Source organism: Clytia hemisphaerica, unplaced genomic scaffold, assembly GCF_902728285.1.
Source record: "Clytia hemisphaerica strain Z4C2 unplaced genomic scaffold, Clytia hemisphaerica genome assembly, whole genome shotgun sequence".
NCBI classification, from domain to species: Eukaryota; Metazoa; Cnidaria; class Hydrozoa; order Leptothecata; family Clytiidae; genus Clytia; species Clytia hemisphaerica.
Genome location: NW_027103918.1, coordinates 222,454 through 244,095, shown reverse-complemented (window position 1 = coordinate 244,095; position 21,642 = coordinate 222,454). Strand labels below are relative to the sequence as shown.

At 35.0% G+C, this 21,642-nt stretch overlaps 4 protein-coding genes across 6 annotated transcripts; all 4 read right to left on the bottom strand.

The window, feature by feature from the left end:
* Window positions 1–222: 222 nt before the first annotated feature.
* Window positions 223–9,543, bottom strand: LOC136809583 (arylsulfatase J-like). Its single transcript, XM_067066120.1, has 8 exons — window positions 9,356–9,543; window positions 9,114–9,273; window positions 8,745–8,857; window positions 2,938–3,108; window positions 2,483–2,719; window positions 2,096–2,228; window positions 1,585–1,857; window positions 223–1,127 (listed from the first exon to the last, which is right to left on the bottom strand). Exons 1-8 carry the CDS (start codon window positions 9,455–9,457, stop codon window positions 736–738), a joined length of 1,581 nt encoding a protein of 526 aa, XP_066922221.1. The 5' UTR covers window positions 9,458–9,543; the 3' UTR covers window positions 223–735.
* Window positions 5,893–17,940, bottom strand: LOC136809589 (arylsulfatase B-like). 3 transcript variants are annotated; one of them, XM_067066125.1, is made up of 8 exons: window positions 17,777–17,940; window positions 17,535–17,694; window positions 17,192–17,304; window positions 16,643–16,813; window positions 16,092–16,325; window positions 15,112–15,247; window positions 6,994–7,263; window positions 5,893–6,292 (listed from the first exon to the last, which is right to left on the bottom strand). In XM_067066125.1, exons 1-8 carry the CDS (start codon window positions 17,876–17,878, stop codon window positions 5,976–5,978), a joined length of 1,503 nt encoding a protein of 500 aa, XP_066922226.1. In that variant the 5' UTR covers window positions 17,879–17,940; the 3' UTR covers window positions 5,893–5,975. The 3 variants fall into 3 exon arrangements, with proteins under 3 accessions (XP_066922226.1, XP_066922227.1, XP_066922228.1); XM_067066126.1 differs by lacking the exons at window positions 5,893–6,292; window positions 6,994–7,263 and adding exons at window positions 13,929–14,337; window positions 14,753–15,019 and having other exon boundaries at window positions 17,777–17,939; XM_067066127.1 differs by lacking the exons at window positions 5,893–6,292; window positions 6,994–7,263 and adding exons at window positions 14,333–14,403; window positions 14,753–15,019 and having other exon boundaries at window positions 17,777–17,939.
* Window positions 9,724–13,707, bottom strand: LOC136809584 (arylsulfatase B-like). The gene is made up of 8 exons (XM_067066121.1): window positions 13,518–13,707; window positions 13,243–13,402; window positions 12,855–12,967; window positions 12,429–12,599; window positions 12,024–12,260; window positions 11,268–11,403; window positions 10,767–11,033; window positions 9,724–10,656 (listed from the first exon to the last, which is right to left on the bottom strand). The coding sequence occupies exons 1-8, from the start codon at window positions 13,626–13,628 to the stop codon at window positions 10,307–10,309; spliced, it is 1,545 nt and encodes a 514-aa protein (XP_066922222.1). The 5' UTR covers window positions 13,629–13,707; the 3' UTR covers window positions 9,724–10,306.
* Window positions 17,941–18,415: 475 nt separating the features above from the next.
* On the bottom strand, window positions 18,416–21,530 carry LOC136809585 (arylsulfatase B-like). The gene is made up of 8 exons (XM_067066122.1): window positions 21,364–21,530; window positions 21,074–21,233; window positions 20,653–20,765; window positions 20,347–20,517; window positions 19,965–20,198; window positions 19,591–19,726; window positions 19,134–19,418; window positions 18,416–18,849 (listed from the first exon to the last, which is right to left on the bottom strand). The coding sequence occupies exons 1-8, from the start codon at window positions 21,469–21,471 to the stop codon at window positions 18,539–18,541; spliced, it is 1,518 nt and encodes a 505-aa protein (XP_066922223.1). The 5' UTR covers window positions 21,472–21,530; the 3' UTR covers window positions 18,416–18,538.
* Between the last annotated feature and the right edge of the window lie 112 nt (window positions 21,531–21,642).

Here is a 21,642-nt window from a genome sequence, read left to right as displayed (position 1 = left end):
AAGGAGCAACATATTGACATTAAACAGAGTTTCAGATTTCTTTGAATTGGTCAGCTCCACATTGAACAGGTTGTAAATAAACAGCGATAGAAATATATCGTTTTGACAGAAAACAGTAAAAATAACATAAAACACTCGACCTTCAAAAGTTGTGAGAAAAGAAAGTATACACAGAGAAAGTTATTATAAAACTTTATAATTAAAACGTTTTCTCACTAAGTTACACTGTATTTATCTTAAAAATTTGAAATGTACATCAAAATGACGTATAAAATACAACTGATAAAATCGATGAGAAATAAAAGAGAAAGAAAACTAAAATCAAAATCAAAACGTTTTCTGAGTTAGATTCATTTTGCAAATATTGAAAAGTATGAGAATATTTTCGTGCATTATCGATTTAAAAATTCATACCATATTGTATTGTATCGAAAGAAAATTTTCTGCTTCATGAAAAATTAAGGAATTTTAACCCAAGGTCTATGTAGATTTGGATTGGATTGTAGATCTGGTTTAAGTGTTTTCACCTTGCAGGAACTATCACGTCTTCATGAAAATTGGAATCTTTTCTTCATTGTTTTCCAGAAGGTCATGGGATTTGTCTGAAATTGGGTTTCTTAAAACACGTGGTCGAAACAATGGCAGGTTTATTTTGAAAATGTGGAAAGGAAGCCTAAGGTCGAAGATATTTTGAAATCCAAGTTTGAGTGACAATATTTTAAATTGCTAGACTAGCTAAATGAGGAAATTGAAGGCCGAGATCGACAGCAGAATAGTTTCAATAGCGGGTCTGAAGCTTCGAGCGTCCGACGTTATATCTTTCCAAGGCATCCAAACGCCTCCATGCAAACGAGGGTCTGCCGTTTTGTCTCCAGGTTTTTTTCGACTTTGCACCATTCCCTTTTTATAATTCTCAAGTTTGTTTTTCATTTGTTGATAAATTTCAGGATATTGACTTGAAACATCATTATATTCACAAGGATCGCTTTGTAGATTGAAGAGACAATGTGTTTCATTGCAATGTGTTGTTTTGTCAGGTTTTAGACCACAATCGACAACTGATGTTGCTTTTCCAGTGACGTTGTAACCTGGCGGCGGGCCTTCAGTCCATCTGCTGTTGTACTTAGCTATATTAGAGGGTTAAAGTATTATAAGACAATACTAAAGAGAACAACACCTAGGTCGGTGTTTTGGCAAAAACCGTGAATTTTTTTAAAACAGGTTTTGGAAATAAAAACAAAATGCACTTTTTAATGATTGAAAATCAGGGTATCGGAAAAGGATGAAACTCTATAGTATACACCATTATTATATGGGGCAGGAGAAAATAGCACAAAAGTAGTTTGATGTGAGGATTTCTTTATTTTATTATTTTCAGTGGGGACGAAAACGGGAGTATAATTTTCCACTGGCACCAATATTTAGGCCAGTCTTTCTGTTGGGAGGGTGTCCAAACTAGTCTTTGAGAAGGGGCTGTTAGATAACAAGAAAATCGAAATAAATTTTCGAAATAATGTTTTCAAAAACATGAATTGTATGTTTTAAGTGGAAATTTTGAAATTCGAATAAATACTATTAACTTGCAATTATCCATTAAAATTTTCCATTTGTCAACAATGAGGGCTTCCTGCAGGTTTTCCAAATGGTCAATATTCAACAAGATTTCATTTCTTGGCGATTTAACGTCATCTTGCAATGTCTTCCATTGATCAAAACCATCAATTTCTTTTGTGATTTTCCCTTGAGCAAGGTTGACGATAGTTGGTAACCAATCAGTAACATGCATCATTTGCATTGAAGTAACACCTGATCTTTTCAAAAGTGGACTGTTGATAAACGCTGGCACTCGGACACCTCCTAAACAAAAATGAAAAACAAGAACGTTGAAAACAAGATACCCTAGAAGGTGGAGAGAGTAAAATTTCAACTAAAAAAGCTGAGAACAAAAATAAAGAACTAGTCAAGAACAAGTCGCATTCGCATATGATTTTATATTGTGTGAAAAAGTCAACTTCGTAGAAAAGATCAGTAATTTCTTTAAGCTAAGGATAACTATTTTTTTCATCCACATTTTTCCTAGGAAAAAAGATAATACCTTCGTAAAGCAAAAATTTACACCCCTTTAAAGGGTAATTGCTTGAAAAGTCTTGACCTTCTGCACCGTTGTCAGAAGTGAAAATGATGACAGTATTATCCAGCATGCCTTTCTCCCATAATGCTTTGTGTACCTGAATTGATCATGAACCACAAAAAGTGTCAATGAAGCATTTTTGAGAGAAAATGACCTTTGTAGAAACCATTTTCGAAAAAATTTAACTTTACTTTTCATGGTTTCGTATCCCAAAAAAGGGCCCAAAATAGGGGAAATCCCAACCCTTACAGAATATTTTTTGACGTTTTGTTGTTTTCGTAAACCTTAAAGAGACTTGACACACACATACTGACATACAGAAATTTGTACAATAAAAATCAATTCACATACTTTTCCGACAGCTTCATCCAATGTAGCCATCATGGCAGCCAATATTCTGCGTTTTTCGTGCTTGATGTGCGAGAAATGATCAATCCATTTTTGAGGAGCTTGTAAATGTCGACCATGCACGTTTTGATAGGGGAGGTATAGGAATAGTGTTGTTTCTTTGTCTTGTTGGTTAATGATTTCGATAGCTTCTGATGTGTACATACGTGTGCTGTAATTCCCATCTTGATGGTGTACAGGCTTGTTAAAAGTTTTAAATGCAGAAGACCAGCTCAAAATCTAATCACAAGTTTCTCCTTTGCTTGTAAATTTGATATAATGCAGTGTAAACCCAAAATTTTCTTTACTTTGCGATGAAAGATATCTCAACAGCTCAATGAACTAACATTTGTGACAAAGATTTCCCGAGAACTGCTTTAAAAAGAAGCTAATAATGATACAAATTTCCAGAGAATTACCTCCAACTTCCCATTTACATCATGATGTAAATCCAATCCACGAAATTCAGGCCAATAAAGTCCAGATCTGTTGTGGTAAAAATAATCTTCAGCTCCTGTGTAATATCCATAAAAGGAATCGAAGCCTCTGTATGTTGGTGTGTATTCTTTGGCAAAGTATCCGAGGTGCCACTAGAACACAATTAAGGTATTTATTAGGCCATCGATTACAGATCGACATTTTCTTAATTGGGGTTTGTTCGTACATTCGAAATAAAAAAACATTTGAAAATTCTAAGTTACAGAGTGGTGACACTTAGCGGATTAAGACTCAAAAAATGGAGTAATACATACAGAGCAATTTTAAATTCCTGCTATAAAGATGATCATCTTACCTTTCCAAAAGCGTGTGTGTAGCCCAATTCTTTCAAATATTGCGGAAGGATTTTTTCATCCAAGGAAAGTCCATATAGTTCTACTGGATAAATGACTCCCTCAAACAAACCTAGAGGAAGAATAGTAAAGTCTCACACACTCGGTCGAGAAAAGAGATATGATATTGATATGAGGAAGTAAAAATTACCTGTAATATTACTTTCCATAGAAAAACGACAAGGTTTAGTATTTAGTATTTGAAAATTATCTTTTAGAAGTATACATGTTTTTAAAAGAGTTAAAAAAAAGCAAAATCCCTATGTCAATTAAAAGGATAAAGATTTTTTGTATTTATCATGAACGTTTTGAAAGTCTAGTAAGTTACTGATGATAGAAAAGTAATCATATAGAGAGACAATAATCAAGAGCTTTAAAAGTAAAAATACGACACATGCACTTAGCTTACCAGTATGTATAGGATATCTCCCAGTCATCAAAGCACTTCTCGTTGGAGTACAAATTGGTTGCACATAATAATTATTCAAAATAATTCCTTCTTTTGCCAATTTATCAATATTCGGTGTTGGAATTTGATCTGATCCATGGAAACCTACATCATTCCAGCCCTATGGTGTACATTTTTATAAAGCCTTCAAAATACAAATACAAGCATAATTAATAATCAACTCTAGTTTCGACTGTCCTGTCTAAATTTTAATTATCAGTGTTGGCAAAAAGTGAACAAAAAGTTGGCAGTTGAAATCTGATTCAAGAAAGCCATTGCATTAACGTCAAAAGAGAGCTATTGATTTTTAGACAGCCAACTTTCTACCCACTTTAATTCACGATTAGAATAGGCAGAACAAAAAGGGGGTCGTCTAATTACCTTATTACACGAATATTACTAGTCATTTTATTAAAAAAACCCTTAATTGAAACCAGCCATGGTGTCCTTGAAAAAGCAATAAAATTCGTGTTAATTTTTGGCGTGTTAATTTCAAGGCCGTTGAATACTTGCCTAGTAATATTCGTGTAATAAGAACCAGCCTTAAGCATTTTTTATTCTGTTCTCCAAATCACAAAAAAATAAGTAAATACCAGATCATCAGCAACAATGAGGACAATATGAGGTGGCTGCTCTGCGTTTGCCAGGATACTACCAGCAGAAAGGAGAAACAAAAACATTAACAACCATTCCATATTTTACAGTGATAAGATCTTCGATTCGTTCAACATTTAAGTCAGTTAAAATAAAACAAAATTTTGAGCATCTACTCAAGAGTTTCAATGTCAATGAAATTTCTTGTACTCAAAACAATAATATATACGCAAGCAGTTTGAGAGAGAAAACATTTTTAAAGAGCCACTTTAAGGTATTTTATAAAATAACATTGCAAATAATTTAATCTAATTGTAAATTTCTCATTTTAAGATCATGTTACTTTGAGTTAAGTCAAATTGTCAATCTTTTTTTTTCCCCAAAAAATATTTATCAAGAGCTGAATAAAAATAGTATATAATGAATGGTTTTAGGACAATAGGGGATTAAAAGATTAAAAATGAAAACATATCGAAAACTAATCCACAAAAACGATACGTTTTCATTTTTAATCTTTTAATCCCCTAGTCCTAGAACCATTCATTATATACTGCTAAAATCTAAAATTCATGTCAACTTCATCAAAATAGCTTTTATTGCCCCCCTCCCAGCCCCGAGCGGACCTTCAATCCACGCAATCACGCAAATTTATTTCCAAATTCACGCATTCACAAAATGTTTTTTCGTAATTCACGTAATTTCTGTTCACGCAAAAGTTTTCCAATTCACACATTCACACAGTTCTTTTTTTAAATTTTAACGCATTCATTTTAATGCAAACCACTGGGGGGGGGGGCTTTTTATCACCTTCACTTCCGTCGCTTGGTATAGTTTTAACAGGATAGAATAGAAGATACTTAATCATTTCAGCCAGTTGGTTTAAAGCATTGTTCTTTTTCCTGCATTTCTCCGCATCGCAAAAAAACTTGTTAGTCCACATTATTGTTTTAACGTTCATCTATCGTTATGTGAACATCATCATTGACGCCAGATAAATGTTGCCATGAAGTGCCAGCTAGGAAACTTGTTCTTATTTCTCGCGCATTGTTTTAACAATTGATTATCTGGCACCCAGATGGTGAAATTTTCATCCGACACGCTAAAACTCTAAAGTCGGGAAAATTTTCGACATATGGGTAGTTTAGATAAGGGAATTTTGCAAGACCACGTAAAGGACCTTGAAGCGGGAGGCCAAGTAATCCAACCCTCATTTTCGGGGATTTACGCGCAAGGGTGGTTGAACCCGACTGGGGATGCGGTACATCAAAGGCCGATTATCAATCATCTCTGATGGGAAACTGGCGCTCTCCTTTAGAGCTTTAGGGTGGGTGGCCAATCCGCCATCGGAATATCAGATAAAACATTTGGTTGTTGTTTTTGGTAATGGGATATGGGGAGATAAAAGATCATTACCCATGTGCGTAAAGCTAATTTCTTCTTGTCTTTTATTATGTTGTTAACGAAAATATAAAAGTTTCATAAAATAATTAAAAATGATTGTATCGTATAAAAAATCGTCAAATTTTAGAATGTAAAAAATCAAACGGAATGGTAAAATTAAGAGCATTCCTTAAAAATAAAGCCTTTAATTTGTTAATTTCTTCCAAGAAGTCCAGACATTTCCATGGAGTTGAGGGTCCGCCATTTTGTCTCCATCAAGCTTACGACTCGGCACCATTCCCTTTTTGTAATCTTCAAGTTTGTTTTTCATTTGTTGATAAATTTCAGGGTATTGACTTGAAACATCATTATATTCACAAGGATCGTTATGTAGATTGAACAAACAATAAATTTTGTTGCAATGTGTTGTTTTATCAGGTTTTAGACCACAGTTAACAACCGATGTTGCTTTTCCACTGGCGTTGTATCCTGGAGCCTTGATCCATTGGTCAACAAACATAGCTGTTATGAATATGAAAAAAATGAAAATCCTGTGTAATATGAAATACTTCATTCTTGAGCACGCAGCAAATCCATACCACTAGAATCAGGGACAAAATACTTGGCACAAAAGGGAAATTCACCGGGGTGTTTTGAAACCACAATCGATTTGTAAGTGCTCTAAAGTAGGTTCGAAGGGTAGAGTTTTAACGCTAGAATTAGCTAGGACCTTAGGATCTGAGGATCCAAAAGTTCAAAAATGGTCCAGTAGGGCTTGAAATATAGCCTAAAAACCAATAAATCCCTCCCAGATCGAAATACTCGATAAAATCAAGTTGAAGGCCTAAAAATTGACATTCTCGCTCGAACTTCAATTTTCGAAAAAATTGTAAATTAGCCAAAAGTGCCAATATATTATGACACTGATTGTAGATCCACCACTAGATATGTTTTTTATTACAATTTCCTAAACTTTAATTGAATTTTGGAGTTTGTCTTACTGGTTTGGTGCTTACGATTTTTGAAAACGAAAGTGAAATATTTCAAGATGGCGATACTCTCTGGTCTACTTCACTGGCACTGCCGGTATCAAAATTCATCAAAAAGCAAAGTTCAGCCAGAACTTGACTTTAATCTAACACTTTCCTTACTTTTACACAAAACTTTCCTGGTTGTTTACCATAGCAAACAATCGTCTTAGAATGCAGAAAAAATCAACTTACAATCTATCAAGATCTTCCATTTCCCGACAATGAGAGCTTCTTGGCTGTGGTTGGTATCATCAATGTTGAGGAGAATCTCAATTCTTGGTGATTCAACATCACTTTGCAATGTCTTCCATTGATCAAAACCATCAATTTCTTTAGTGATTTTCCCTTGAGCAAGGTTGACGATAGTTGGTAACCAATCAGTAATATGCATCATTTGCATTGATGTAACACCTGATTTTTTCAAAAGTGGACTGTTGATAAATGCTGGCACTCGAACACCACCTGTCAAAATTTCCATAAATAAACGAAAATGTTAAATCATAAATCTGTATAAAAATAAGAAAAAGGTACCACAGATAGCAGGTACTATCTGTTGGATTGGACATATAAAGGTAGAGACTAAAATAATGAAGAATTTTTTGAATAACAGAACCCCTAAGGGGATAGTTATTCCCATCCCTTGTCCTGAAGTAGAAAATAAAAAATGCTCAACGTGTAGGCCCAATTGTCTATTGTGAATCCCCTCTCCAGGCTGCCCGAAGTTTTCCAAAGGCCCCACACGTTTATCTCAGCCAAAATAATCCAGGCTAAGTTTTAGCCTCGTTTTGACGAAAAAACTGTGTTAAATGCAGATATTGAATGTAAGAGACCATTTTGTCTCCAGGGCTGCTGAAGACAGACAGACAGACAGACAGACATTGTCAGATTGTAGCTCAACTGAAGTTGAGAATACGCGACTAAAGACCAGGGCACACCACTCCAACATTTTATCCAACATTCTGTTCAAATGTTAGATGAAGTGTTGAATGAAAAACTAAAAAGTCTTTGATTGTTGAATCAGGCAAAAGTATTAAAACACATTTACAATGGACGCAATATGATTTACAAATTTGTTTCATATGATTTTGAAAGTTGAAAAAATGTTTCGACTTACTCGACCGACAGCATCATCTAATTGTGATACCATTGCAGCTAACACTCTTCTTTTTTTATCTTCGATGTATAAAAATTTATCAATAGTTTCTTGAGGTGCCATCAGAGGGCCATGAACATTTTGGAAAGGAAGGTACAGGAAAAGAGGTTTTTCTGATGGATGTTGGTTGATTGTAGTGATTGCTTCATCCGAATACATGTAGGTGCTGTAATTACCGTCCTGTGTTCGCACTGGCTAAATAATAGACCGGCAAAATGAAAAATGAAACTAGAGTTGGAGAATTACGCTAAAATGTTAAATACGCCATGAAATAATCTGGCCAAAAGCTATTTGAAACGAGATTGAGTTAGTATTTATCAGGGCTGTATGACAAAAATATTTTGAAAGTTATTTCGACATTTTCGGCACTGGTAACTCAAACGTTAGGTTGTACATTTTTATGATTAATTTTGACTGATGGTTTTGTCTCCTTCAGCAATTTTCAAGAATTCATCACTATCTGATGGTTATTAATTATTGACTGATTACCTGTTGATCTCCTTCTACGTCATGGTGAAGATCAAGACCATGAAATTTTGGGAAATGATAACCAGATCTGTTGTGGTAAAAATAATCCTCAGCTCCATTGTAATAACCATAAAATGTATCGAAACCTCGATAGGTCGGTGTGTATTCTTTGGCAAAGTAGCCAAGGTGCCACTAAATAAAAGATTTTTAAAAATTTTTAAAGGCTTTGGTAAAGATGCCAAAGATATTTTTGGAGTAAGATGGGAGTAGGATCAATGGAGAATTACTGAACTACAATGACAAAAGTTAAAGAGATACAAACCTTCCCGATGGCATGGGTAGCATACCCCAATTCTCGTAGATATTCTGGGAGAATTTTCTCTTCTAAAGATACACCATAGGGCTCCTCTGGACGAATGACTCCATGAAACATTCCTTAAAAAATAAGTGAATCATGAAAGGTTTCTTTCCAAGCTAAAAGCCTATAAGTTTTAAGCCTATAATCTTTTTTAAGAATACATATCATCTTTTCCAGAAGTACGATTTTGTAAGAGCACTATGTTTAGTTTCAGCCAAAATCTAAAAACAAATTTTATTAAAAACAACTAAAGCCACAGATCTTTAAAATGAAAACTATGAACAGTCGAGTCAAAGTTTATTGATTGATAAAAAAGTTAAGGTTTAAACCAACCAGTGTGAATAGGGTATCTCCCAGTCATCAAAGCACTTCTCGTTGGAGAACAAATTGGTTGCACATAATAATTATTCAAAATGATTCCTTCTTTTGCCAATTTGTCAATATTCGGTGTTGGGATTTGATCTGATCCATGAAAACTAACATCTGTCCAACCCTGGAAGAGAAATTGTAAACAATTCAATATGAATTTAAAAATCTCAGAATCAAATTAAAAACCAGTAAATCAAAGTACCTACCAAATCATCAGCCACAATAAGAACAACGTTCGGCGGCTGCTCACTTTTCACCAAAGCATATCCAAGAATACAAAATAAAAGTAGAAATTCCATCAACAACATCCTCCCGTGAAATGCTCTAAAATGCTTTTACATAGATCAAGTTCGATTGCAAAGTTTTGCTTTCGACTGTATTTTTTATTATTTGTAATCCTGAGGTAAAACGATACTTGAAGTATTAGTTTATCACAATATCAGCCAATATAATAAGTTATCATTCTATTGTTCTTCAGCCTTTAGTTCAAGTTGTATCTGGTTTCTTGTAACGTAAAAGTTTTCCAAAATCCAATGCTTATAAAAACAAAACAAAAAATAAAAAAATGAGAGTATAACTTTGAGAGTATAATTGATAAAAAATGTGTACGAAAATTGTAAAATATGAAACAGCTTATTATATCGTAAAAATTATACGTGGTGAGTTATAATGATTACAAGAGAGTAGGTAAATATTGAAATAAAAATGAAATTAAGAATCAAATAAATCATTGAAAATTACTCTGTACCAGAGTGTTATCTCACTTTTATCGTTTCGAAGTACGGCAATGAACTTTGAAATTAGCCATAGATATCGGGACTGTGTACAGGCTAATTAAAAATATGCGTCGCTTCATCATTGAATGATTGAATTTATTTGTACCAAAATATTAAAAAAATTCTATATGAAGGTATATAAAAATGTGTACGAAAATTGTAAAATGGGAAACAGCTTCTATCGTAAATATTAATGTATATAGATTGTTTCTCTAGTCTATTGGTGTGCAGGACCCACGCCTTGAATTTGAAACGGGGGGGGGGTAATGAATATAAGGAGGCGCAACAAAAATTTTACTTTGCAAAAAGTGAGGGTGGGCCCTGTGTTGTGATGCGAATATAGTGTTGTTATAGAAAATCTCAACAGCCGTCAAATCCAAATTACAATTCTTTCCATGGTCCCCAAAAACCTCCATTCAATTGAGGATCCGACATTTTGTCTCCAGGTTGTTTTCGACTTTGCACCATTCCCTTTTTATAATCTTCAAGTTTGTTTTTCATTTGTTGATAAATTTCAGGATATTGACTTGAAACATCGTTATATTCACAAGGATCGTTTTGTAGATTGAATAGACAATGTGTTTCGATGCAATGTGTTACTTTTTCAGGTTTTGAACCACAATTGACAGGTGAAGTAGCCTTTCCCGTTGAATTGTGCCCTGGAGCTTTGATCCATCCATCTTGATATCCATGATCAATTGTATCCTTCTTCCGAGTAGAACGATGTACAACTGAAATGAAAATTTAAAAGACTGATTAGATTTTAAGTATAGAAGCGCACGACATCCAAAGATATTTTGTTGAAAATTAAAAACATTTATTTAAAGCTGCTAAAACTTACAATCTGTTAAAATCTTCCATTCTCCAACTATAAGAGCCTCTTGGTTGAAAATATCGTCAATATTCAACAGGATTTCTTTCCTTGGTGATTCAACATCACTTTGCAATGTCTTCCATTGATCAAAACCATCAATTTCTTTTGTGATTTTCCCTTGAGCAAGGTTGACGATAGTTGGTAACCAATCAGTAACATGCATCATTTGCATTGATGTAACACCTGATCTTTTCAAAAGTGGACTGTTGATAAATGCTGGCACTCGAACGCCACCTGTGAAAACATTGACTAAAAGGTTATCATTATTGTCAAAAGTCCTTCAGATAGCACATTTCAAATTGATCTTGAGAACTTCCAAAGCTTTATTTTCTAGTTTTTTTGTGTTTTGAGTTAAGGCAGATTTTTGATAATTTTCTGTTTGAGCTGTTAGTTTCGATTGAAATTTTATTGCCTTTTTTCAGATACATGAAATTGATTTTCATAAATGAAGGTAATTCTTTGCTATACCTTCGTAAGCATTCCATTTTTGCCCTCGCAGTGGAAAATTACTTGAATGACCATCTGTAGGGATGCCACCGTTATCAGATGTGAAAATAATAATGGAATTATCTAGCATATTTTTCTCGTCCAAAGCTTCGTAAATCTGGAAAAGGACACAACATATGCTTAAAGGTTTTGTTTTTAAACAAGATTGATATCGTTTGCTTACTCATCAATTTTAATTCAAACGCTTTTCACATTAGATTGACACGGATGTGGAGCAAGATTGGTCAGAAAGAGGAAAACATAAACATTTTTTTGTTTATATCAGCATAATATAACAATAGGCAGACACTGTTCTCGTATCAAATATCTGTCTGATATGAAACGGGAACACTTACGTAAAAACAAAACCTTTAAACCTCTCCTATATTGATTGACATTGAATCAGTACACGCTTTTTTTATAACAACATTAGTCCCAGTTTTGCAAAAACCTGGGAACAAATTGAGAATAATTCCAGCCTCAGATTTCAAAAATGACTAAAAAAGTTCATTTTATTTCAATAAGCAAGTCACTACAGTGAGTGCTAAGAATATTTAAGAAGTATTGATGAAAGCCTGAATAATTCAGGCCTAAAAATCATAGAAAATGCCGGGTCTTACCATACCAAAGATTTACTTTTTCTAATAAGAAAAGCGTGTAGTTAATGTTAAGTTAAGTTGAATTTTTTTACTATCAAAACAATGAATTATGTTAATTATGAAATTGAGAAACACTTACTTTGCCAATAGCTTCATCTAAGGCCCCAACCATGGCTGCAAAAGTTCTCCGTTGTTCATCTTCAATTTTGTTTGAGAATTTATCTACCCATTCTTTTGGTGCGTCCCAAGGATCGTGGACATTTTGGAATGGTAAGTAAAGAAACAATGGATCTGTAGTTGGATGGTCTTGAATGATATCGATAGCTTTGGAGGTGAACAGATCTCCACTGTAATGTCCGTCTTGAAACCAATCATGCTATAAAAACGACAATTAATTTTTTAGTAGTCTACATTCTGACTAACCTGCATCAAACTCTTCTTCGTAGGTACGGTTTGTGACGGTTAAGTACCATCTCGTCACGTTTTTGGCGAAAGTGTAAAAAACACCGACTTGGAAACATAATTGTCTAATAAACTATTGTACCGTCATCTGCTCATGGACTGCATGGTGAAGATCTACACCGCTGTATTGAGGGAAATGATAGCCAGATCTGTTGTGGTAAAAATAATCCTCAGCTCCATTGTAATATCCATAAAATGTATCGAAGCCTCTGTATGTTGGTGTGTATTCTTTGGCAAAGTATCCGAGATGCCACTGCAAGGAAAGAGATTATTAAATTGACGCTCTGTAAATCCATGTTCTACTATCCGATACGCTCCATATTATTCCACAATGTTGAATAGGCACCAATCAACGAGAAACTCTCATAAACGACACTATACTATTTGATAAACTTCTTTATTCAATGAAAATCCGATTGCCCTTGAAGGGAATTGAAAGCGTCAACACTGTATACTATTTCTTATTATATAGACATTTTAAAGATCACAATAAAAACAGAAAACTCACCTTTCCAACCATATGCGTCGTGTATCCTTGTTCTTTCAAATATTGTGGCAACATCTTCTCATCCAAAGAAAGACCCCAAGGTTCTTCTGGTCGGATAACACTGTGATACATTCCTGATAGAAAGGAAAACAAGTAAAGTTGACCTTCTCTAACTCGATGTTCAAGAAGAATTGAATTTCCGTCGAATAAGGGAGTATATCGAATAGAATAGCGTATCATTTACGAGAGTTTCTTGCTGACGGTTACTTTCAATATTATCAAATAATGGAGTGTATCATATAGAATAACGTCGAATTAGACGTTATTAGACTGCATTTAAAAAATCGTTAACAACAATTTCGATTTTTTTATAGTACTCTCATGAGAAAAGTTAAAATATTCAACTCACCGGTATGAATTGGATATCTTCCAGTCATCAGAGCACTTCTCGTCGGACAGCAGATTGGTTGCACATAATAATTATTCAAAATAATTCCTTCTTTTGCCAGTTTATCAATATTTGGTGTCTCAATTTGATCAGAGCCATGAAATCCTACATCATTCCATCCCTGATATAAAAAGATTGAAAAGTTACTACCTAGAAATCAAGATTTCAAAAGTTCAAAGATCAATAAAACAGTAAAGGCTGAACTAACTTTCAACAAAAAACTTAGAAAAGCTTACCAAATCATCAGCCAAAATGAAAACCACATTTGGTGGCTGCTCGCTTTCCACAAAAGCGAATTGAAGACAGGATACCAACAGCAGAGTCAACATCAACGAAAACACCTCCATGGTCGTCGATGAAATCAAATTATAGTAAATTTATTTTAGTTTTTAAAGGCAATGGCACTATAAAAGAAAATAAAACTCAGCAAGTTCTTTTCTACCATGGTATTTACTTATCATTACTTTCAATAAATAAATCTTCGTGAAAAATTGATCTGCCACTATATCAAATCAGGCGTAGTGGTATGGTGGTCATCGCTCTTGACTCTCGTCTGGGAGGTCCGAGTTCGGTTCCCACTGTAGTATAACGGTTTAATCCAACTAGAAATTACGTAATTGCTGTTAGAAAAAGAAAGCAAAAAATGCTAACAATGATGATGTACATAATTGAAGAAAAATTGCACAAAGAATGCCCAGCATAAAAGATTTGCAAGCACAAGATCAATAATAAAAGTTAAGCTAGGCTATAATTCAATCCATGGAGTCCATACGCCACCGAATAAATCTGGATCGCAATTTTTATCCCCAGGTTGATTGACAGGTGGCACCATTCCCTTTTTGTAATCTTCAAGTTTGTTTTTCATTTGTTGATAAATTTCAGGGTATTGACTTGACACATCATTATATTCACAAGGGTCGCTTTGTAGATTGAACAGACAATGTGTTTCATTGCAATGTGTCATTTTGTCAGGTTTTGGACCACAATCGACAACCGTTGTTGCTTTTCCACTGGCGTTGTATCCGGCAGGTTTCATCCAACCATCTGCAGTTGTGACTATGAATTGATGTCGTCAAATACATATTACTCTGGATTTATATAAAACAAAGGCGACAACAATTCCTAGGTTATAATAAAATACAGAATGCAAATAGAATTAATTCGAATACCCATTATTACTAAGTCTACGACCGGAGTCGGAAGTGACCCGAAGGCTCATCTTTCGATAGCTATCTACCCGAAGGTAGGGGAGGGCGCCATTCTTTCTCCCTGGATTGCTCCACTTACCCTTGATCCTTCTCTTAATTGCTGAGCATCAAGTAGAGAGGCATCAAGTACCATTTTGGGAATCTTTGGTATGACCCGGCTCGGGATTGAACCCACGACCTTGCGCACCGTAGTTGGATACTCTACCACTGCACTACAGTCGCTAAATTACTACTAACAAACATAACAATGAGAAAAGTCTTACTTTCTTTGATAATTTTCCACTGATCGAAAATCAGACCTTCTTCTCCGACTTCAGTATCGATATTCAACAAGATTTCTTTTCTTGGCGATTCAACGTCACTTTGCAATGTCTTCCATTGATCAAAACCATCAATTTCTTTTGTGATTTTCCCTTGAGCAAGGTTGACGATAGTTGGCAACCAATCAGTAACATGCATCATTTGCATTGATGTAACACCTGATCTTTTCAAAAGTGGACTGTTGATAAATGCTGGTACTCGGACACCACCTATCAAAAAACAAAATTGTAAATTGGTATTAGGGGATTTACCAAATTTCAAACGGACATATACGAGAAAAAATACTATATATGCTCTCTACCTTCAAAGATCTTTCCTTTTTCTCCCCTCAAAGGGAAATTGCTGGCATATCCCTGGCTTGATCTCCCTCCGTTGTCAGAAGTGAAGATAATCAGAGTATTGTCAACCATATCTGTAGCTTCCAAAGCTTCATAAATCTAGATAAGATATTTAAGATTGAAGAAAAAAAGTTAGGTAAAGATATGAGATATAATGATAGAAAGTACTCTTGGGTACCTAATAGCCGGCCCCCCCCCCGCTAATTAATTTTTCGAAAATTTTCCACCCAGAACATTCTTATTACAACCCCCCCGCTTATTAATTTTTGGGAAAATGTTTTTGAAAGTTCCCCTCTTTTGTCCTAATTATGCTGTGTTAGCCTCCTTTTCAAAAATTCTCCACCCAAGACATTTTTATTCCAACCCCCCCCCGCTTATTAAGTTTCGAGATATTTTCCAATTCCCCCGCTTATTCCAATCCCCCCGGCTATTAGGTACCCGAGAGTAGACCCTCCGAACGCATTCGGGATGGGTCCTACTCCCGAAGGAGTAGGAATTACGGAACGACACCGGGAGAGTGATGCTTACGCGAGGTCGAACCTTAGAAGTGCCTCGGCTTGTCACAATGCCAGTCTAATCTACCCACACTCTTGTATCTGAGTAATGGTACCCGATTCCCCTCGCATTGCATAGGTCTTCCCGGGCGAAGATATATATTTACTTGCTAAGTGAATCGTAGTGACACGGTGGGTAACGAACTCGCGCCTCCCAGGAGGATGATAATCACTACGCCTACGCCTTAAATTGTTAGATATCAACTATCAAGGATCAGATCTAGATCAAAGAAGTAGTAGGTTCAGAGGGCCAATCACATAAAATTAAGATTGATGAACGACTACTATAATCTACATCAACATATGGTAACTACATAATTTGGCTTCATCATACCCATGGTCTCAATACAAACAAAACTATCAGGCTCAAAGTGTAAAAAGAGCCTTACTTTTCTTACTGCATCATCTAAAAGAGCGACCATTGCAGCAAACGTTCTTCTCTTTTCATCTTCAATGAAAGAAAATTTATCGATCCATTCTTGAGGTGCTTCAAATGGGAAATGAACATTTTGGAAGGGAAGGTATAAAAACAAAGGTTGTTCTTTTGATTGGCTTGAAATCACATTAACAGCTTCTTCTGCAAACACAAAGCTGCTATAATTTCCGCTTTGAGTCCAAACTGGCTGAAAAGAAATAGAAAATAAGCATCAACTTTGTTTGAGAAAATAGAAATAAAAATAATCTATTGAAAAGCTTAGAGTGGGTAAGGTGGTTGGCAAACGTTACTAAATTTCCGTAAGCAATTTCCGTCATTATGGAAGCAAACGTTCGAATTGCGTAAGGGATCGCCTGTACAGATTCGAACGATGGCTTCCATAATGGCGGATAAAACGTAAAAAACTTCTACCAGGAATGGTGTTAAAAATGTCCATGAGAAAAATCTACGCAGAGACAGAGGTGTATTAACGTAATTTTTATTCCAAACAATCAGCGATCTAACCTGGCTTTGACCATTTGAATCTTTCCTTAAATCCAATCCGCTATATTGAGGAAAGTGCATATCCGACACATTATGATAGTAGTAATCCTCAGCTCCATTGTAGTATCCATAAAATGTATCGAAGCCTCTGTATGTTGGTGTGTATTCTTTGGCAAACATACCAAGATGCCACTACAAGGAAAAAAAAGAAAGAAAATGTATGTTAAGGGATAACGAACAACATTTAATTTTCAGATCGGCCATAAAGTAATTTCTGAAAACTCACTTACAATATACTTCGAAAATGTTGCAATTAAAAAATATCATCAAAATTTTGGCTTCAAATAACCTTTTGGGGTAGATACAAGTTAATTCGTCTCCTTTTCAAGCCAAAGTCCCTAATTCTATTTTAGTTATATCTTATAATTATAACGTAGGAGAAATTACTCTACAGAATTAGGTACACCATGACATATCTGAAAACGAAAGTAGCTGGTTATTCCTTTAAAGCATTAACGAAATACAAAAAAGTACTCGAAAAAGATGGAACAAGGTTACAGAAAGCCTTACTTTTCCAATGGCGTGTGTAGCATATCCCATTTCTTTCAAATACTGTGGAAGGGTTTTCTCATCCAAAGAGAGACCCCAAGGTTCAGAAGCGAGAAGGACACCATGCTGCATACCTTCAAAGAAAAGAATATATTGTTTGAAATATATTAAAAAATAGGGACAAAATGGCCATGATCGTTAAAGGCGAAGCCAGGGCCCACGCCATGAAATTGAAAGTGAGGGGGGCAATAAATAAAGAGTTTAAGGAGGCGCAACCAAAAATTTTTACTTTGCAAAAGTGGGGGCCATGGCACTCCTGGTCCCCCGGTGGCGCGGGCCCTGGAAGCACGAGAAAAAGACTAACCAGTATGTATAGGATATCTCCCAGTCATCAGAGCACTTCTCGTTGGAGTACAAATTGGTTGCACATAATAATTATTCAAAATAATTCCTTCTTTTGCCAATTTATCAATATTCGGTGTTTTGATTTGATCGCAGCCATGGAAACTAACATCTGTCCAACCCTGGAAAAGAAATTGTAAACATTTCAATATAAATTTGAAAATCTGAGAATCAAATTAAAAACCAGTAAATGAAAGTACTTACCAAATCATCAGCTACAATAAGAACAACGTTTGGAGGCTGCTCACTTTTCACCAAAGCATATCCAACAATACAAAATAAAAGCAAGTAAAAGAAATAATACATCGTAAAAAGTTTATGCTAAGCTTTCTACAAAAAATATAAATACTGCGTAAATAAACTTTTTGTTTATCTGAACCTTGTCTTGTAAGTAGCGAGCGCATCGTATTACCAAAGCAAAATATTGACATCACTTATAGTCCGCCGTTTACGTTCATTTGGATTATCGTTAACGACTTTCAAGTGGAAAATTTTTCTGTCAACTACCAAAACTCGATTGGAGTTTAAGTTTTTGTAAAAAAAACGGAAGGTTTATAATTCGAGAATGATGGTACTTGAGGCGTAGTGGTCAAAAGCTATGCCTAAGTGTCAAAGTAGAGTAGAAAAGCACCTTTTAAGAACCTAAATCATCACTCTTACGAAAATTGTCTACATTTACAAAAATGAAATAAGATTCTTGACTGACCCTTCGACCCTTGTTTAGTTACTGTAGAACTTAGACTATGAAATAATCTTTTGCTATTTAACCTTTCATCAACCCGTCGGACGCGCTCACCTTTTTTGGCACAAAAAACGTTTAGAGAAAATGAGAAAGATGTGATGTTGATAAGCGTTTAGCTGTCTCATTATTGCAATTAAAAAGTACAAAAGATGCATAAAAAATTTCTTAAAAAAGACCTTTAAGATTGTTCTATATCAATCAATGAAAAACCTCAAAAAAAAAGCTCAGTTTAATTTTATCCATGGGGACCAGACACCCCCATGTAATCTTGGGTCAGCCATTTTGTCTCCTGGCTTGTTTCTGTTGGGAGCTACACTTTTTTTGTAATTTTCAAGTTTGTTTTTCATTTGTCGATAAATTTCAGGATATTGACTTGAAACATCATTATATTCACAAGGATCGTTTTGTAGATTGAACAGACAATGTGTTTCATTGCAATGTGTTGTTTTGTCAGGTTTTGGACCACATTTGATAACTGATGTTGCTTTTCCAGTGGCGTTGTATCCTGGAGCCTTGATCCATCCGTCAGAGTATACTAAAGATAACAAATCACATTGTAGTTGAAGCACGTTTTACTTTTTTGAGCACTAATCGTTAATTTAAAAACATTTTTTTCGTGCAAAAAAAAAAGATTGAAAAGACAATACTAATCGTGCGTACAAACAATAATGGACTCGTTCACTTTATTTTTAATTCTTTTAATGCTATAGAATTAGTTTTGGTGAAAATCACTTTTCCAGACTCCAAATAACAAAGTTGATATTATAAGGTTCAGAAAACAATTGAGTAAAACTTCAGGTATGTAAATCAATTTCTTACGCCCGTCCTCATAAAGGCTGTCAACTATAATTTTCCATTCTCCAGCTATGAGGGCTTCTTGATTAAAGAAGTGATCGATATTCAACAAGATTTCTTTTCTTGGCGATTCAACGTCACTTTGCAATGTCTTCCACTGATCAAAACCATCAATTTCTTTTGTGATTTTCCCTTGAGCAAGGTTGACGATAGTTGGTAACCAATCAGTAACATGCATCATTTGCATTGAAGTAACACCTGATCTTTTCAATAGTGGACTGTTGATAAACGCTGGCACTCGGACTGCACCTTGGATTTACAGAGATTGGTTTTAGATAAACTATTTATAAATTAAGACTGTTAGGTAAAATTCAAAAGGTTCTGTATTCTTCAAATTTTAAACAATCTCCGAGGCCGTCACTACCTTCAGTAAATAGCCTTTGTAAAACAGTTTGGAGAAAATATCATGTAAAAACAATACCTTCGAACACCATGTGTTTTACACCTCGCAGAGGATAATTGCTTGAGAATCCTTCCGTTGAAATGGCACCATTATCAGAAGTAAAGATAATGATTGTATTATCCAAAATGCCCTTCTCCTCCAACGCTTGATGAACCTAGATAAATGAGGAAGTGTCTCGGTGATTGAGATCTGTGCTGCTGAGTAAGGATGTGTAAAACATATACACTAACTTAAAGATGTGGCTGAGGGTTAGAAGATGTCCATGCAGTTGCTATTTATTTGAAAAGGCTGACCAAAATTCATTGCAAAAATCTGAAAAATTATGACTTGATTTTTTCTTGACCCTATACCCCTTAAATAATATGCAAATGTGAAGAAAAACATCAAGATACTTTTCCGATGGCTTCATCTAAAGTAGCAACCATTGCAGCAAAAATCCTTCTCTTTTTATCTTCAATGTAAGAAAATCTATCGATCCAATCTCGAGGAGCCATCAGTGGGCCATGAGTGTTTTGGAAGGGAAGGTAAAGAAAAAGAGGCTGTTCTGATTTATGTCCGTCGATGATGTTTATCGCTTCAGAGGCGAATAATTCGCTGCTGTATGTTCCATTTTGTGACCAATCAGGCTATAAAGAGATACAATGGACAACTGAAAGCTTAATTCTGATATTGCACGTCAAATACAAATTCTTAAATACATAGCTTAATTACTGCTTGATATAATCAACATCCGAACGAACGAACGTACGAACGAACGAAAAAAAATTATTATACTTCACTGATTCCTTGATAATCACGGCGTAAATCTAAACCGTAGAAATGTTCGAAATCAGCTCCCGATCTCGAATGACTGAAATACTCTTCTGAACCAGAATAGTATCCATAAAATGTGTCGAATCCTCTGTTTGTTGGCGTGTACTCCTTCGCGAAGAATCCAAGGTGCCACTGGAAAGTAAAGATTAAGTTTTTATTACTAGTAATTTTAAATACATAGATTTTTAACCAAAGGTTAGTTTGCTAGTTTGATTGAAACGAGCTTGGTCTTTTTTTATTTATTTTACTATTATTATGTATTTTAACCTTTCCGACAGCATGCGTAGCATAGCCCATTTCTTTCAAATATTGTGGGAGAGTCTTTTCTTCTAGCGAGAGACCCCAAGGTTCTTCAATATAAATTGTATTGTGGTACATACCTAAATATAAAAATGTATTGAGAAATTCAATCGATAAGTTTAGATTATTTTACAGCAAGCTGAAAACTAAATGCAATTATTTTCCGACCTTAACAGAAAGACCAAAAGTGTACTGTTTGATAATACTCATGTTTGAATCGCTGATCTCTAACTAATTTACTAGATCGGATTTCCTATCAGACGTTCGAAAGTCTGACGTAAAATAGAAAAACCTGGAGGACTAGTCAACTTTAAAACTTGGCACGATTTTACGGGAAATCTGTTAGTCAACCTGTCTAGTGTGTAAAAAAAAATGTGTTTTGACTCACCAGTATGAATAGGATATCTTCCAGTCATCAAAGCACTTCTCGTTGGAGAACAGATTGGTTGCACATAATAATTATTCAAAATAATTCCTTCTTTTGCCAATTTATCAATGTTCGGTGTTGGGATTTGATCTGATCCATGAAAACCAACATCTGTCCAACCCTGGAAGTACAATATCGGGAAAAAAATTGCTCAAGTCCTTAAGCTACATAATGACTTTGTACCTTTCAATCAAATGTTCTGAATTTGCAATGAAGGGAAAATGGAAAAATATTGAAGACAAACGTCTTACCAAATCATCAGCCACAATGAAGACCACATTTGGTGGCTGCTCGCTTTTTCCCAAAGCATATCCAAGATAAACGATGGTAAAAAATACAAGGTCGTTGAACTTGTCCATCGTTCAGTTTAGAATATTTAAGATTGCGTACATTACATTTGTTTTATTCTTTTATAGATCTGTGATAAACAAAATGAATCAAGTTATATTCAACAGTCAAATGAAACTGCAAAGAATTAGGGAGTTTCCCTACATTAGCCAAATCGAGGTAACAATAGTAGCTGACATTCA